Source organism: Lonchura striata, chromosome 2 (genome assembly GCF_050655825.1).
Source record: "Lonchura striata isolate lonStrDom1 chromosome 2, ASM5065582v1, whole genome shotgun sequence".
NCBI classification, from domain to species: domain Eukaryota; kingdom Metazoa; phylum Chordata; class Aves; order Passeriformes; family Estrildidae; genus Lonchura; species Lonchura striata.
This window is the reverse complement of record NC_140704.1, coordinates 106,006,206-106,024,610: the sequence shown is the minus strand read 5'-3', so window position 1 is coordinate 106,024,610 and position 18,405 is coordinate 106,006,206. Positions and strand designations below refer to the sequence as shown.

The window sequence follows — 18,405 nt, the reverse complement described above, 5'->3', positions numbered from 1 at the left end:
GCAGACAAAGAGCAGCATCGTGTCACATGATTGTAAAAGCTGGTTTCTCTTTCCCAGACAAATACTTAAAACACAGCCCCCAGGAATGTTTTCTAGTCAAAGATGCAGCATACTTCAAGGGAAAAAAGTCTTATTGCTCTATGTTCTGATGTAGTGTCAACTTTTTTGGCATTAGAATAACCTAAAATACAGTGCGTGGTCCTTCTGTTCTAAGGAACAGCTGTGGCATCACTTCACAGAATCAACTTCAGCTTAGTGAAAGCATCAATCTTAAGACAAATATTTTTACATATGTGTAATAGAATATTGTTACTGTTTAGCAGCTGATTCCTCAATAGTCTGCACAGGGTATTGTCCTTTAGAAAGAATCAGGTTATACAGAAATTATGCGCAATATGTGAGGTTTTCAAAATTTAAACTGCATTACTTTTATTAGATATAAATGTTAATTAGTATTTTTACATGCCTAAGTGAGAGCTGTAAAGGGAGGGAAGAACTTTGATTTCATCACCTTTTGTTTTCTGTGTTTAAGATAGGTTTTATTATTTTTGTGTGTAAAGAGGTGACTGCTGAACTGAACTCTTTTGTCCTGAGGTATGACAAGTATCCCATCAGTATTCTATTAATTTTTGTTTTTTTTACTCTAGATTCTGAAGAAACTCCATCTGTAAATCCTTCCAGTGTAGATGGAAATGTTGATTCAGAAGCAGAAAAGGACTCTGTAGCCAACAACAGCAAACAAACAGTCCCTAGCAAGGCACCACTTCCCTCTGCACTAGATGAGTATGAGTTCAAAGATGATGATGAAGATGAAATGAAAAAAATGATTGATGACAAACATATTCTTAGAAAAGACCCAAGGAAAGAAGATGAAACTGAAGTTGAAAAGACCAGCTTATTTGTGAAACAAGAAAAAGTTGTCTTTTCAAAATCATTGAAAAACAAAAAGCAGAAACCCTCTAGAGTTCTGTATTCAAGTTCTGAAAGTTCAGATGAAGAAATAATTCAGGACAAGAAAATGGTCTCTCCTTGCTCTGTTTCAGAGACACCAAATTCTGATGTCAGAGTGAAGAAAGAATATATGGTTGCAAACGAGCACAAGCAAAAGGGCAAAGTTAAAAGGAAAGTAAAAAATCAAAGCAAAAATAAAGAGAATCAAGAAGTAAAGCAAGAAAAAGAAAATGCTAGAGTAACAAATATAGCTACTTCTGGGTTAGATCCTTTAGATAAAGCTAGAGAGGAAGAAACCTTTAAGAAGTCTTTCACCTCAAAAGAAGATTCTTCTTTACATCTGTTTCATATCACTGCTGGAAAATCTCCAAAGCATCCCTGTGGGTTAAGTGAAAAGCAGTCAACACCATTAAAGCAAGAAAACACCAAAACTTGCTTATCACCAGGAGGTTCTGAAATAACATTGCCGTCCGAATTAGTTCGGTATGACCACAACACTGATTCTGATTATCTAGTAGAAAGTTCTAGTGGCAAATCTTGCAAGCACAAAGAAAAAAGCAAGCATCATCAAAAGGATTTTCACTTGGAATTTGGTGAAAAATCTAGTCCTAAAATCAAAGAGGAAGATAATAGCTCAACATTTGAGAATTCAGAATATACTTTGAGAAAAATTGACAAGGAAGGTAAAACACTTAAGAAGCATAAATTAAAGCACAAAGAAAGAGAAAAGGAAAAGCACAAAAAGGAACAGGATGGGGAGAGAGAGAAACACAAACATAAGGATAATGTTAAAGACGTTCAAAGAAGTATTGAGTTTGACAGAGAATTTTGGAAAGAAAACTTTTTCAAAAGTGATGAAAATGATGACACTTTGATAAATACAGAACATGAATCTCTTTCTTCAGACAGAAAATCAAAGCTAGAAAAAACTGTGGCAAAAGAAGATAAATTAGTTAAGGAGAGACAGTTCCAGAAAGAGAGAAGTATTAAAGATGAGAGAGAAAAAGAGAAGAACAAAAAGGAAAATGAGAAGTTTCTCAAGGATGAAAAAATCAAAGATACAAAAGAAGAAAAAGAAGTTATGCTTGCAGATAAAGAAATTGAATTGTTCTGTTTTGGTGTTAAAGATGAGGCAGCCAGTGTTCATATAGTAGAAAGAGAAACAGATACTGAAAAGCAGGAAAAGAATTTAAAGGAAAATAAAGAGAAGACAGAAAAGCGATTCTCAATCAAAGAAAAAGATTTTGAAAAGATAGAAAGAAAACATGGAGAAAAAGAGAAAAAGTTAAAGCATGAATACAAAATAGAGAAAGATAAAGCAGAAGTAAATGAAAATACGGAGAAAGTAAAGGAGAAGTCCAGTTTTCAGCAAGCAGAAAGGGGCCATAAGGAAAATGACAAAATAAAAAGCATGGGTGCTCTTAAAAAAGTTGACGACAGGGAAAGAAATAAAGAAAAAACTGATAAGAAGCATGATAAAGAAAAGGCTGATAAAGAGAGACATTGGGCTGAAAGCAAAGAAAAACACTGTACTGAAAGAAAAGTCAAACAGTCTGAAAAAGAATCTGAATATACTAAATCAGAAAAAAATAGAACCAGAGAAAAGGAATTAGAAAAAAAAGACAAATCCAAAGACAAGGAGACCTCATCATTAGCAAGCTCAAAACATATGCAAGAGGAAAGGAGATGCACTATTACTGAAAGTAATAAAACAGTTCATGACAAACTATCATCTTTGAAGGAAAAACCAAAAGATGATTTGTTGAAAACTCCAGATGGTAGAGAGAAAGATAAAAAAGATAAAGATATAGATAGATACAAAGAGAGGGACAAGCATAAAGATAAACTGCATCAAAGTAGTTTGCTTAAACTAAAACTTGAACATGAGAAACTTAAGCCTAAACCAGCACCTGCATTGAAGGATGCTCGGCCTAAAGAAAAAAGATTAGTCAATGATGATTTGATGCAAACTAGTTTTGAAAGAATGCTTAGCCTTAAAGATCTGGAGATAGAGCAGTGGCATAGAAAGCATAAAGAAAAAATAAAACAGAAAGAGAAGGAACGTTTGAGAAACCGCACTTGTTCAGAACATAACAAAATGAAGGAAAAACCCAAACACTCATTAGCTGAAGTAAAAGGCAAAGAACTGATTCGTTCAAAAAGTTCAGAGTTGCCAGATGTGTGTATAAAAGAAAAACAGCAGAAAGATGCTACAAGTAATAGATCTCAGTCAGTAGACACGAGAAGTGTCAATGTTGTAAAGACTTCATTGGCTTTAGATAATTTCAACAGATCACCCAAATCAGAAAGTGAAAAGATGGGGCTGAGCTCCAGGTCAGTGTCCATGGTTTCTGTTGCAAGCTCTGAAGATTCTTGCCATACCACAGTAACTACTCCAAGACCTGTAACTGAATATGATTCGGACTTCATGCCAGAAGGTTCTGATTCCCAAATGTCTTTTTCACAGTCACCATTTTTGGCAAGTGCCAAATCACCAGCCCTTGTGGAAAAAGAGGCTGATGGTCTTGCTGAGTTGCCAGATCGCATTAAGCCACCTTTCACGAACAGACTTCCACAAATGTATGTTAGATCAGCATCTGCTGAAGATGTTAAGTTGGTTTTAAATGAGTGTAGGCCTGTTATAGAGGTTCGAAGATGCAGCATGCCTGCTGCAGTTTCTGAACAAAGCAAACAGCCTGGAAAATCAGAAGAAATCAACCAGAACGCTCTGCAGTCAGTTCAGACTTACAGTAGCACTTCTCCTAAACTAGAGCTACTGTGCAGTGCACTTGAAAGAGATTTTCAAAGCAGTGTGGCTGTTTTGCAGTCCAGCTTCACATCATCTCCAAATAGAGCTGTTAGCAACAAGCAGGCAATAACAGGGACAAATACCATTAAAGATAATGCTCAGATGAGCCCTTCAGAAGACTCTAGCATGCATTTAGAACCATGTAGTCATAGTGGTGTGACTCAGCAAACCAAACTGTGGGATGTGCCTTTTGACAGACTTAATCCATTAAACAATGACTTTAACAGCTCAGGCTGTGGTGTGTCAGAGCAAGATGCTAAAAGCATTATAGCAGTGCATAATTCTGAGAACAGGACGTTAAAAGAGCAACAAGTATCTGAGTTTTTGCCTCAGCACCCTGAAATTAAGCGAAGTTCCAGTTCTCAAGAATCTGCATCATTTTTGCCTTCACAGTCGCCTTGTTCTTTACCTACCCAGCCACTTCCAGTTGTGTCAAAAAATGTTTCCTTACCAGGCATTATCAGTCAAGATTCATCATTTGTACAGCAGCAAAATCTAGTTCAGACTGCAACCTCTGCTTTGGAAACAGATGCTACTAGTACCAGAGAGCTGGAAAATGCTTTCTTCCCTTCAAACATTAGGAAGACTGATGCACCTATGGCTGTATATTCTGAGGGCTCTGCAAAAGACGTTTCACAGGGCTATGAAAAGGTGAATGATTTGCCAATGGTACCATCAGAGAAGGATACTCCTGAAAGCGATAGCAGTTCACATTTAAACGTGAATTTGTACTCATTCAGTAAAGTTGTTTGTAAGAATGCCCTGGGTGAAGTGGATAGTAACACAGCAAATACTTCAGATATTAGAAATGAAAAAGACCAACAAGAAAAGTTGGTCTCTGTACATATTGTTGATAGTAAAGCCAATGCTGAACTCTGTGAACTAAGTGCAGGAATGTCAAAGGGAATTACAAATGAATTGGTTAATAAAAGTCCCTGCACTGCAGACAGAGAAAATGTGTTGGCAGATGATTCACCACAGTATTCCTCTATATCCAATTTGGAAAATAGTTCACAACAGGTTACACAGGAAGAGGTGCATAAATACAGCCAAATAGTTAAAGTAGAAGAAGAAGTTGCTGAGGATCAGAAGATGGAACAGCAAGAAGTACCTCAAAGAATCACGAGGAACAGAGCAAATTTGCTTGCTAACCAGGGCAAGCAGAATCCTCTTGGCTGTACACAAACATCAGAAAAAGAGTCTGAATCTTCAGCATCTATGAAAGCAAGAATTAGATTAACTGAAGATGATGATGCTCAGGTACATCATCCACGTAAAAGGAAGGTGTCACGCGTGCCTCAGCCTGTGCAAGCGAACCCTTCTTTGCTGCAGGCCAAGGAGAAAACCCAGCAGTCGCTGGCAGCTATTGTTGATTCTTTGAAACTTGAGGAGATTCAGCCGTACAGTTCTGAGAGAGCAAACCCCTATTTTGAATACTTGCACATAAGGAAGAAAATAGAAGAGAAGCGTAAATTGCTGTGCAGTGTTATTCCTCAGGCACCTCAATATTACGATGAATATGTGACCTTCAATGGCTCCTACTTGCTGGATGGCAATCCCCTGAGCAAGATATGCATCCCAACTGTAAGTAACATGGTCTTTCAATATGCATGCAATGAAAGGCATGCTTTGGTTTTGTTCTTGTAACTTCCATATTCTTCCTAACATGCTTCTGAATATTCTGCTAAAAGCAGTGAGTTGAGATATGTCAAAATAATACTGATTAATAGCATCATATTTAAAAGCCTCATTCACTGGAAATACAAACAGTGGTTTCACAGTTACTATAAGACAAACTATGTATGAAATTTGTCAAGGGCACACAGACAAATGCTATGTTTCAAAGTATGTAAAGCCTGCTCTTTTGGAAGTGGAGTAAATTATTGAGAGCTTCTCTTAATTTCTGCTGTCAATAATTTCGTTAAAACTAATTAGTCAAAGCTGTTTTGTTTGAAGGGGGGTGGACGTGCTGTGCTTCAAAACACCAAGTCTGTTGCCAAATGTTTTAAGCAGGAGAGTGCCTGCCAGCTATCTCAAAAGCAGCAGAAGTAATCTGCTGTGTCCTGGCTTTTGTAATCCATCAACCTAAGCTGTTCATAATTTTATTAAATAATGTCATGGTTTTTTTTCTTTTTACTGAAGAACACCTGTAGTTCAGAGACACTTGTTTAGGTCTAAGTTCTCTTTTTTTCAATGGACAAGTTATGATGTCAGCTCATCTAAGATAACTCACCCTTACTTGAGGGTAAAAGGCTTTAGCTTTTTCCAGTAGAGTTGAGGATTTTTTTGATGAAGCAATGAATAGGAGTTTAATATGTAGATTTTAAAATGTTTGCTTTGTTATGCAGCTAGTCTTAATTCCCTGCACAAGCTGTTTGTTCTAATTTTTTGGGGATTACTAGGCCAGTTGCAGTCTAAGGAAGGATGTGGGTAAGACCTTCTTGCAAGGTCTGTGGGTGAACTAGGGTGTATGGTAAGCTTCACCACAATGTGTGTACCAGGCTGTCAGCCTTCCCAAGTCTACAAATCTTTCTCAGTAGCTGTTGCAGCTTCTGTAACATCTTTATCACTGGAGGCACAGATTTCTTTTTTTTTTTTTTTTTAAGCTGCCGCTAGTCAAATGCATACTGTTTCCAAGCTACAGCTCGCTGCTTTGGCATCACACTTCAGTGCTTAATTTGGGTCAAGTGGAAAGTAGAGAAGCATGGAATATATTTTTTCCTGGCCCATCTCCTACCTGAGCAATAGAATTCAATTCTCAATCATAAATGGCAATGTGTGCGTAGACATATAAGGAGGGCAGAGTTTTTGACTTGATAGTAAAGTACTGCCTTATAATTACTTCCTGTCTCTATTACTATGTATAATAGGAACTCTGCAGTTATTGACAATAAATTTAGCTATTGGAGAGCAAAATCTCAGGTAACAGGCTCAGAAAATACCAGAGATGGGTGTGTGCTTCCTATTCTCAATGGCTTTTAATCAGTTGTTGAAAAGGAAAGCCTCTTTAAAAAAGTTGATTAAAAAGTAAACATGTAATTAAAAGAGTTACAGTTACTGATTTTTGTCTCATTTAGATTTCTGGTTTTCCTCCTTACATGTACATGTTCTGATGGTAATGATGTTTTAAACAGTTGTTTTCTATATACTATATTGTCCTGGTAATGTTCTACAGATGTAGAGAGAGAACAGGTGGAAGTTGATATTTAAAGTTCCTAGAAGCAAAAGGGAAGAAGATAAATTTTGAGAAACCAAAATAAATTATTAGGAAATTGGGGATTATTTTCATTAGAATTAAAGTGTAAGAAAAAGCATGAGTTTTGCTCTAAATAAGAAGATACTCTAAGCAATTCATTTTTTGTGTCTGAAAAATCTCCAATGCAACTGTTTTATTTAATTACTGTCACTTGTGTAAATGTACAATTTTGATAAAACTTTTCATGTTTCCTTTCAGAAAAAAATATTGTTTAAAAAATTAGTAATAGTTCAGATTTAACTTATCTATAGAATTTGCTTGTGTACACAGTTTAACGATTTTATTTAGTCACCACTGAAAATTGTAATCATAATAATTCCTGTTACAAATACCATAAAAAGGAGAATTGCTAAACCAAGGATCATTTCATTCTCAGAAATTAGTGTTTGTTTCTTGTACACATTGTCCAACAAAGTGAAAATAAAGACTAAGCTTTGTCTCTCTGAATTATTAATAACATGTTGTTATACCTATAATGCAGAATTTGATAAGCAACTGTAAAATTACCTTTTTGTCATGTTTGTTTTGCAGTTTTTTCCTTCAATTCTCTAATAATTCTCTGTTAACCAAATTTTTACTCATCAATTGACATAGAGAGAAAGTAGATACCCTTTCTTTAATTATTCCTGTGTTACAGATATCCTTTGTGTAGGTCTGTGTGGAGACCATATATTTAGCTCTGACACTCTGAGTCTCGGAATGGTTGGTGTATGGAAAAGTATGTTTACTGTTCTCTGCACTGGAATTTTAATGATGCACTGTAGTTATCTGATGAACTTCAAATGTGCTGTAGGTGGGAACTAGGAGATGGTGTGCTAAAACCTTGTTTCCACAGCCTTGTCTATATATTGTAATTTACAGCCCAGATCACCTAAGGCTGAGGATATTCATGTATGAATTATGGCTTCCCTCTCATCAGTACAAATACAAAACATAAGGTAGGAGACATCAGGTCAGTTTAAAATTGAAGAAAAAAAATCTCAATCTTCTAACATTTCGATTGTACTTGGCTCTTGGCTCTGTTGCCTTTCAGATTGTTCCAAGTTCTACAGGGTTCAGTCATCTTTATCTGTATTGTCTCCTGAGAGGACGTATCAGGATGATTCACTGCCAGCCTTCAATGGCTGTCTAGCAGATTTATTTCTAGTAAAGGAGATTCTGTCCAGTCTCCCTAGCATTGCTGTAGAAGCTCAAGTGGTAAAATCTAATTTTAGGGGTATTACCAGAAACTTGTTTTCAAAATGCATGAAATAGAGCATTAGAGCAGGCCGGTTGTTTGGATGACATAGAAGAGTGGAGGAGGACAAATTGGCATTGAAGGTTTATGGAATGAAGAGTTGATGCTCTTGTAGTTGTTCTGAAGCATGCAAGGCAAGCAGGAAAGTTGCTGATGGGTTTTGATGTGTTGGAGATGGGGAGGGCATGTCTTGAACATGAGCTCTAGCCAATCAAACCTCTAATGGCTGGCTCCAAGTGAGGTGGAGCAGAGGCACAAAGCCAAGTTCTGTCTGGCTTTTCTGAGTGATTTCTCAGACTGAATCAGGCAGGGTCCCTTTGTTTCCCTCTCTTCTGTATGAAGTCTGGGCCCTTAAGAAAATAGTTCAATATTTTGGTTATGCAAAAAACAGAGAGCACCTTTTTTTGTGGTGTTCAGTTTCATGCTCTGTTTGTGCAAACCCAACCTCTGTGTTTGTATTTTCCCTACACAGTTTTTTGTGTTCTCTTTAGTAACAATTTCTTTGACTAGAAGGTCTGAGAGGCTCCTCTGGCTGTTCCTCCCTCAGAACCTTTAAGTCAGACTTTTTGGTCTCAAATAAACCAATTTCCTTTGTCTCAATCTCTGCTGTTTTCACAAGCTGGATTTCCAGTAGGTGATGTGCAACTGCCCAAATCCTATGTTCAGATTCCTAAAGATCTGAGGATCACTCTTCCCAAGTTTCCAAGAAGAGAGGAAAGAACAGATCATTGCATAAATTACTGTAACCAAACCTAACATTTAGCAGTACATTTTGGCAGATGCTGCTGGGCTGGGCGGGGGTGAAGAGTTTATGAATGTATCCAGTGGTAATAGGGATCTCTGGGGTCATGGAGACCTGTCAGTGTCACACAGGTTTGAACATAATCTTCTGTTCAGGGCTGAACATAATCTGCTGAAACAGAGTTCTACATGTTTATATAAAAGTCCACACAGCTCTGCTGTCTAGATGATCTGCTCCTTGTCAGGTTATTTCTGTGGTGTTGATTCTTATTTCTGTTGTAAAATTAAATTGTCTGTAAATTTAAGGGAATAACATTTTATAATATTTGAAATGTAATGACGTTACAAGGGTGAATGGCTTCAAACTGAGAGAGGACAGGTTTAGATTAGGTATCAGGAAAAAATTCTTCACTGTGAGAGTGGTAATGCTGGACCAGGTTGCCAAGAGAAAATGTGGATGCCACATCTGTGGAAGTGCCAGATTGGATGGGGCTTGAGTAACCTGGTCTAGTAGGTGGCATCCCTACACATGGCAGGGAGCTTGGAACTCAATGACTCCTGAGGTCCCTTCCTACCCAGACCATTCTGTGATTCTGTGAAATTGTTCAAGTGATATGGATGCTTGCAGCTCAAGTTTTTATTTCTGGAAAATCCAGGAGCATAAACCCAAAGGTTATTTAGATTCTCTCTTGTATCTTATCTGTGTGGTTTTCTGTAAGCAAAATAATGGAGATTTTGGGAGATGTTTTAGGTTTAGTAAAAATTAAAACTTGATATTATTTACAGGCATCTTGTCTTATTTTATTGAAAGACAGTGACAGCACTAGTGTACTGTACCATGAATGCAAAGTCTTCAGGAAAAACTAGAGTATAGGGGGTGTATTTGTTTTTAATACTGATGTTTTATAAAAAATGGCATATGCCATAAACGTTGCTGGTTTGAGAGCCATACTGTTTTCACTAAGAAAAAGGAAGTCTATCCTATTCTGTAGTTTGAAATATGAAAAAGTTGAATGTCATTTTATGCCATATAATAATGTAAGGAATGAACTGCAATCAGGTATTCAGATTATGTTCTATAATTCCAGAGACATTGGCTAACTTCCAGTTGAGAAAAAATTGTCCTGAAAAAATTTTCCAATATAGTAATAATTCAGGCATTTCTGGTAGATAAATCACTTTGTTACTGGAATGTATAGGTGCAAGATTGTTACTAATAGTCTAGTTTAATCTATAGTGTATCTGTATTTCCATGATGGATTTATTACTTCTTGACAGTTGAAGGATCTATTTTATTGAAAAGACTTATTTATCTTTCTGCTTGTGTTATGTACAAGGTAGGGTATAGTAACTGCAGGTATGTACTTGAGCTGTGGTTTTTGAGTATCAGTGGTAGTAGGCAGTGTTTCACGTAATTTGAATGGGTCTTTCCAAAGCACTATCAGTTCTCTTACATCTGTCAGTTGTTAAAACTCATGCTGAACTGTCAGATAGAACTGGCATAAAGGAAAGTAAACTTTAGGTGGAGTCTTAAAACTCCCAAGAAGTTTATTAGTTACTTCTCAAAAAGCATCTGATTTCTGCAGTTGCCAGGAGAGCTCCAGGTGCCTTGTCAGTGTTTTTCATGCAGCTCAGACCAGACAGTAATGTTTATAGTATAGCAAATTAGTAACAGCATTGATATGTCACTCAAGTTTGTGATTTTCTAAAATTACTTTCTTTTCAAGGAATAAAGTTTTTTTAAAACTTATTTGAATAACTGACAGGAAGAAACACTTTTTCAGGCTACTGTCTGGGTCTCTAGTCTGTTTTTGTGCTTTCCTGTGTTCTGCGTGATTGCAAGATTAGGAGTATGGTTGGTTATCTTTTGGCAATATAAAATGCTGTTGCTATTGTATGAATATATCAAGTGGTTTGGGGTGTTTTTAGCAATACTTTTTTTTACTTTGCTCTTGCATTTTACTAGGCAGTTTTTATCTTCTCAAAATGAACAGCTGTGTTTTAAAGAGTCTTTAAAATGGGAAGCAGGTTGTATTCTTCCTGTATTCTACAGTATAGCCTTTTAAAAAGAACAGCTATGGAATGCTGATAATGACTGTTTAAAAGCACTAAACAGGTTGAAACTCCATTTTCACTTGGGTTTATTAATTTTATGGTATGGAATCCTTAAAACTTTTTACTGCAAACACATTGAATTCACATAACTAATGGAAAGTAAAAAGCATTTTTCTTTAAAAATGCCTTGTTTATTGTTTCTTAGGGGTTTTTTAATAGATCATATGAGCAGTGCTAAACATGTTAACTACATATTCACTGTATTATTTATAAAATTTGTTCCACAGATTACACCACCTCCATCACTGTCGGACCCACTTAAGGAACTATTTAAACAACAGGAGGTTGTAAGGATGAAACTACGTTTACAGCACAGTATTGAAAGGGTAAGACTAATGTATTTTTTATGTCCTGGATTTAAGCTCTAGGATCTTTTCCCTTTTCAATGGAGAGACTACATTTTTCTCATTTTAACAATGTTTAGAAGTAATCTTCTGTTCAAATGTATTAATTGGAGAAACTTTGGGGTGGGGGGGGAAGGTTTGAGCAGCTGTTTGCAGAACCCTCAAGTTGGTAAGATAATACCTTTTTCATGTTAATTGCTCTGAGTTGTGTCCCTAGAGGCAGTGGGAAGGAACCTTCACACTAGTTTTGAAAGCTAATGATGGCTGTAGACTTCAGAATCAAATTGACTGAGTTAAAAGAACTGAAGATACAGTAAATTTTGTATTGAGAGGAGGCATGTGTGGCTCTAAGACTAAAACACGTTTGGCAATATTCTACTCAGAAACTGCCTAGAATTATATTAGAACGACATCTGTAGGCATCACTGATTTTGAGCACAGAAAAAGAGAAAATATTCCTAGTTTAGTAGTATTCTTTAGTTTTAGGTTGCCCTTTTTCCTTGGTAACCCAGCTTTAGATGCCAGGATCACGAGCCAGATAGTTTGTGGGCACAGGCAGGGTCCCTTTCTGACAGGGGTGTATCATAATGATTTCCATGTAGTTATACAAGGAGCTGCCACATCAAACCCAGTGGGATACTTTTTCAATTGACAATTTCAATGTGATTTAACAAATTCATCTGAGGGAGGGTTTTTACTTGAATTTAGTATTTCAGTGAACAGTATAAAATACAAAGCACAGAAATTGTAAATGTGGTTCAAATTCTGAATGAAATCAGTTGCAAATAAAAATATTGTGGCCAGCACAGCAAGGGAGGGGATTCTGTCCCTCTACTTGCTCTGGTGAAATCATACCCTTGCCCCAGAGTACTGCATCCAGCCCTGGGTCCCCAGCAGAAGGAGGACATGGACTTGTTGGAGTGACTTCAGAGCAGGGCCAGGAAACTGATGAGAGAGCTGGAGCACCTCTCCTTTGGAGAACAGACTGAGAAAGCTGGGGCTGTTTGCCCTGGAGAAGAGAAGGCTCCAGGGAGTCTTCATTGGGGCATTTCAGTATTTAAAGGGGCTTATATAAAAGAGGGTAAGTGACTTTTAACACAGGCAAATAGTGATAAGAAAAGGGGAAGGGAGGTACAGTTGTAAACCAAAAGAAGAGAAATTTAGATTAGATATTAAGAAGACATTCTTTATTGTGAGGTGGCGAGTAACTGGAATAGGTTGCCCAGAGAAGCTGTGGATACCCCATCCCTGGCAGTGTTCAATGCCAGGCTGTGTGGAGCCTTGAGCAAACTGGTCTAGTGGGAGGTGTTCTTTTCCACAGCTGGAGGGTCATAGGTAGATAATCTTTAAGGTCCATTCCCGCACAGACTCTATGATTATAACCAAAGGAAAGGTGGTCCTTTTCCTGTTTTCTGAAAAAACAAGAAATATATTGTATTATAATGCACCTTTTTATTTTGATAAAAATTAGAGCCATTTTATTGTAGAGCACTAAACACATACAAACATTCTTCTGTGTCTTAAAAATTTGTGCATATTCCTAGTTATTTTGTTCATATAGGCTGTTCTTCAAATTAAATCCACTTTATACAGCTGTAAGTCAAGTTTTGTTAAGCGAGTTGTATTTTTCTTGTCTCAGTTTAGGAAAGAATATTTATACAAATGTGAATTTAGGGAGTTACTGCATGTTGTTTTTAAAAAATTATCCTGCAAATAATGTATTTCTGCTTCAGTTTGCTTGACCACTGTGCCTGGAGTAAAAGGCTTTATACAGTTAATATTCACAAATCTGTATCCCAACCCTATGCTCCTCCTACCTTTCATCTTTCACCACCCTCATTAACCAGGACTTGCCTCAGTAAGTAGAAACATTCAGCCATCAGTGGAGGCTGGGGCTAAGGGGAAGGTGTTTTCAGTTCTGACATCCATGGGACACACTGCTTCATCAAATTGAAATTTCTTATTTGATTAGAAGAACAACCCCTCCTACCTTCAGCAGCCCGTTTCTCACAGTGTTCAAAAATGTAAGCCCTGAAAAGAAATGTTTCAATTAGTGGTCATTTTTATGAATGTTTAACTCACTAAATGTATATCTATATGTTGATATCTTAATTAGGAAAAGCTTATTGTCTCTAATGAGCAAGAGGTTTTACGTGTTCACTACCGAGCAGCCAGGACCTTGGCTAATCAAACTCTGCCCTTCAGTGCCTGCACTGTGCTGCTGGATGCTGAGGTGTACAACGTGCCTCTGGATGCTCAGGTAAAGATTTGTCCTTCACAGCTTCAGTCAAAAAGGTCTTGCTAGCCTGGCTCAAGCATTCAGAGAGAATTCTGTTCCCATAGCAACATTGTCATTGATTTGCCTGGAATTAGGATTATGCCCACTATAAGTTGTTATTTATATTGGGCCTCAGTTGGGTGTACAGTAATAGGAGGAGATGGATGTATGTGTGTGGTTTTTCCATTTTGTACCATGTCTGGTTTTCTTTCACCTCCAGGAATTATGAGAAGATAAAATAAGAAAATTTTTCTACTAATTTTGTTACAAAAACCAGATTTCAGTCATAAACAGAACATGTTTTTGAAGCTTACGAATATAGCTTAAACAAGAGCAAAGAAATTACCAGCATAGAAGATGACATCTATCAGTAATCCAGATAATTGGAATGCAGTAATGTGTGAAGTGATGAAATTGGTTTATGAAATCTGGAGATGTTTTGTGGATGTATCCACATTATGCTTTCCTCCTCTGTTGAAGGCAGTCACTAGAACTGTACCATCAGAAACAGATGACCAACAGTGAAATGTTGAATGCCACCAGATGAAATAATCTTTTTCAGAATTATTTCAGGCTTCATATAGCTTACCTGTGCCCTGTTATTTATATGTTCAACATGGGTATTTAGTCCTGATTAAAACATAAAATAAGCAATGTGCTTCACAATCTGTTTATGTTGTATGGACTGTCACTCAAAAATTGGCTGCATCTGTATCTCTAAGAGAAGATAATCTCATTGTGTTGGTATTTTGTGGACAGTTTTTCCAACTAACAAACACAGAACGAGCATTTGACACCTATTACGGTGGCTGTGAGAAGCACAAGGAGGAAATGTTGATGTTTTGGGTGTAATAAAAGTGTTAATGCATTGAATGTTGGGCATTTTAAAATGAAACACATACATTTCCAACATATGAGAGATTTTACATTAGTTCTGCAGCCCTTTTTAGAATTATTACAGCTTCCAGTGTTTCTTCAATCAGTGACTACATTTTTCCCCAGTCCTTGAAGAACTAGAGCTATGCCCAACAAGTTGATTCAGCAGGAGATAGCAGTTTATGGAGACTGTGTTGTCTCATTTTAAGCTTCATACAGATAAATTTTTAAAGTATAATTTTCTTAGTACTTCTAACTGATAGGGCAAAAATTTTTCTCTTCCAAAATTCCAAATATACTTCATTTTATTTCTGCTCCAGTTCATAGGCCTTGAGCTTTTTAGAGATGAGGGATACATGAGTTGTGCACATAACTGAATTTTTGTAGTTAACATTTTACAGTTCGTTTTAAGTAAGATGATTCTGTATTTGAATTTTGTGAAACAAAAGGAATCTTTTTTGGGGGAGAAGTTGAGGTGTTGTGTGTGCTCCCCAAGTATTGCCTTTTTTTTTTTTTTACTATCTATATAATAACAGCAGTAATAAAATGCCTCTCCTTCCCCCTCACTACTTCAACAGCTTTGTGTTTCAGTCTGTGGTAATTTTTCTCAGGAAATTACATTGCATATAATGTTCAGCAAATTATGAAATAATTTTTTTTATGTAATTGAAATCAATGTTTTATACTACCCACCTGATGGTTTGATTAAAATTTGTTTAATGGGAAGAATGTAGATGCATAAGAAAACATTGTCTTGTAATGCATTCTGCCATTTTCCTGTTACCCCATTAGCAAATACTAATTTTGTTCTCTAGAAAGGTCAATCTTTGCACATGTGGTTGGGCTTCTTTTTGTTCTTTCTGCCTCAGTGTACAGATTCATGCAGTGTCTTATTTTCTCCCTGAAAGAGGAACAGCAGTTTCTTGTATTGAGTGGTTATCATTTAAATGTTAGATTGGCATAGTCTGGCTTTAGGACTATGCATAGCATATATCTAGTTTTTCACAGTGGGCAGATATGACATTCCATATCCTTTTGAAAAAGTTGGAATTTAAAAAAAAAAAACTATTTCATTAAGCAGGATGTAAGACAGGTCTGCTCCATTTTATAATCTCCTTTTGGGGATTGCGATGACAAAAATATTTTTAATTGCTTTCAATACTTGAAACTATAGTCAGTTAAATGAGGCTGCTTAATATTTTCTTTATTAATGTTTTTGCTTTTCCCTAAGGGATATCAATCTGATTTGTTACAGAATTTTAAAGAGAAAATAGACAGTAATTTTGTGGAAGGATATGCCTTTTATTAGTTAAGACATTAAGGTATAAATCCTTAAGCCTTCCATTCTAAATTTCAAAATCAGAGCACAGTAAATAGCTTGAGGAAATCTGAAAATACTCATTTTTAGTGAGCAGCTAGCTCACAGTGGAAGTGTTGGTCAACATTTATACTTTCATATACCTTTGTACTTTGAATCTGTTTTTCCATGGGAAGCAGTGTTTGTGGGATTGTTTACTATTTATGTCCCACAGAGTAGGTTTTGTGTTTTAAAGTATGTTTCAGATTGAATCATGAAGTTTTAATCAATTTTTGTTTTTTGCAGACTGATGACAGCAAAACATCGGTGAGAGATCGATTTAATGCAAGACAGTTCATGTCATGGCTGCAGGATGTTGATGATAAATTTGACAAATTAAAGGTACACTTCTTGGTTTTTCCACTTTAATTTTGTTTTGTTTTTTTATGTCAGCACGGAGATGAATAAAGAATAGATTTGTGTGCAGTATCATGGGCTTCTGTGGAGGCAACACAAAGGAAGGTCTGTCAGTATAGAAAAAAACCTAACTTTTGTTGCCGTGTAGTGTAATGGAAAATACTGCAGATTTCTAAATATATACTGGGGGAATTATTTACTATTACCAGAGAGGCTCTTCAAGATATTTCCTGTGTTCAAACCTGACGAAATATTTTTTCAAATATTTCAATAACTTCTTTCTCAATTTTAAACCAGACGTGCCTTTTGATGAGGCAGCAGCACGAAGCAGCAGCGCTGAATGCAGTGCAGAGACTGGAGTGGCAACTTAAACTGCAAGAGCTTGATCCTGCTACATACAAATCTATCAGCATTTATGAAATTCAGGAGTTTTATGTTCCTCTTGTTGATGTTAATGATGACTTTGAATTGACACCCATATGACAACCAGCACCATCTGGCTCACCCCTCCCCGTGGACAGCTAGAGACTGAGGTGCAGTGATGCACAAAGGTATTTTTCTTTTGAGACAGAGCACTTAATTCTGTGGAATACTACCTTTCTCCATAATTCAGGTGTTCCTACAGAGAAGTGTGGCACAGACACTTGTTCAAACACAGAAAATGGATGCTGATTTTAAATTCAGATTCCCAGTAACTGCTGTTATCTGTGTTTTAAAATTACCTGTAGATTTAGGGCTTATTGCTGAAAAAGATTATAAAACCTGGTGAGTTTACAGCGCTGGAAGCTGTTAATAACTAAAACATCCACCAAAAAGCAAACGATACTTAAAATCTGCTATAAAGCTTTGTATTATGAAACTTCAGTAACAGTTGGACTCCCACAGAAAAATGATGAGAAAACCTGTGGAAGAAAGTGTAAGACTTGGAGGAAAAGAATCAATCTTACTATATTTTGTAAATTACTGTACAGATTTCTTTTTGGAAGAAGATGAAGTATTGTCTTCATTTTTAAATAATTTATTTTATACATATTGTGCAAATGTAAATAGTCTTGTAATTAATGTTCAAACCTGTATAAAATAGATATTTTAACTGTAAAACTGTTTTTGTCTAATGTTTTATTGGACCAAAGGTGTCGTTTTTATTAAGTGTAGTGTGTTCCTGGTTGGCAGTTCCTTTTTGTATGGCATGCGTTTGATTTAGCTGCTTGTTTCATCGCCATAACTGTAAGAGGATTGAACTGTACTGCATGCTCCACAGGACTCTCAACTCCTTCCCTTCAATAACTGATACCTAAACTGTTGTAATATTTACAAAATCATACTTCATATTAGTCTGCTGTTGTAATGCCATACCTATGACTTCCTATACTGAAAATATTTTTGTGTAAAGCAAAAAAAACCCTTTTGCTCTTATATGGTGGTCTCGTAATAGAGCCTATTTTTTCCAACAAAATGCCTTTGAATTAAAATTCTTAAATTGTATATTGTCTATTTTAATATTAATCTATGGAAGGGATGTGTAAATAGTTGTAAATATAATACTTAATAAATTTTATTGGTCATGTTATTAGTTGGAATTTCTTAATATTGGAACACTTGATACATCAAACCTTAGCATTCCTGGAATATGTAAGGAGACTCAATGGAAAAATTAAAAAAAAATTCTCCATGTTGTGAAATTCAATACTTTTTTATTCTTAGTACTGTTAATGAGCAAACAGTTAATTATTTATTAGTAGGAGGTTACAGATATTCATGAAAAAGATTTATTACCCTCCAGGCTGTAAATTATTCAAGAAAGCTTGAGATCTGATGTCAGTGAAATTATTTCTGAAGGAAGTGAGGCTTGGGCAGGACAGCTGGTTACTCAGAATAAGAGATTTAAAATCCTTGATTTTGAACTGATTTTTAATGACTAGGTGAGCTACCACAGAGAACTTATTCCTTGGCTTATGAATTACCAGGGGGCATTTCCTGGGGCAGAGGGCAAACAGGCAGCGGAACAAGAGACTCTGTGGACAGCAGACTCCTTCCATCTGCACATCACTGCTAGTGCCAGTTTAGAATAAATAGTAACTCAA

The 18,405-nt window shown here is 36.3% G+C and overlaps 1 protein-coding gene across 7 annotated transcripts in view; it reads left to right on the top strand.

Moving 5' to 3' along the window:
* The window catches only part of ANKRD12 (ankyrin repeat domain 12), a 59,517-nt gene that overhangs the window by 40,901 nt on the left and 211 nt on the right, over nt 1-18,405 (top strand). For 6 of the 7 annotated variants that reach the window (XM_085571916.1, XM_021525174.4, XM_085571918.1 and 3 more), the window contains 5 exons: nt 648-5,344; nt 11,337-11,435; nt 13,570-13,713; nt 16,211-16,306; nt 16,619-18,003. In XM_085571916.1, the coding sequence (XP_085428042.1) occupies nt 648-5,344; nt 11,337-11,435; nt 13,570-13,713; nt 16,211-16,306; nt 16,619-16,804 (5,222 nt within the window). In that variant the 3' untranslated portion in view covers nt 16,805-18,003. Of the gene's footprint in view, nt 1-647; nt 5,345-11,336; nt 11,436-13,569; nt 13,714-16,210; nt 16,307-16,618; nt 18,004-18,405 lie in introns of those variants that run through there. The other variant, XR_014952856.1, reaches the window with a different exon arrangement.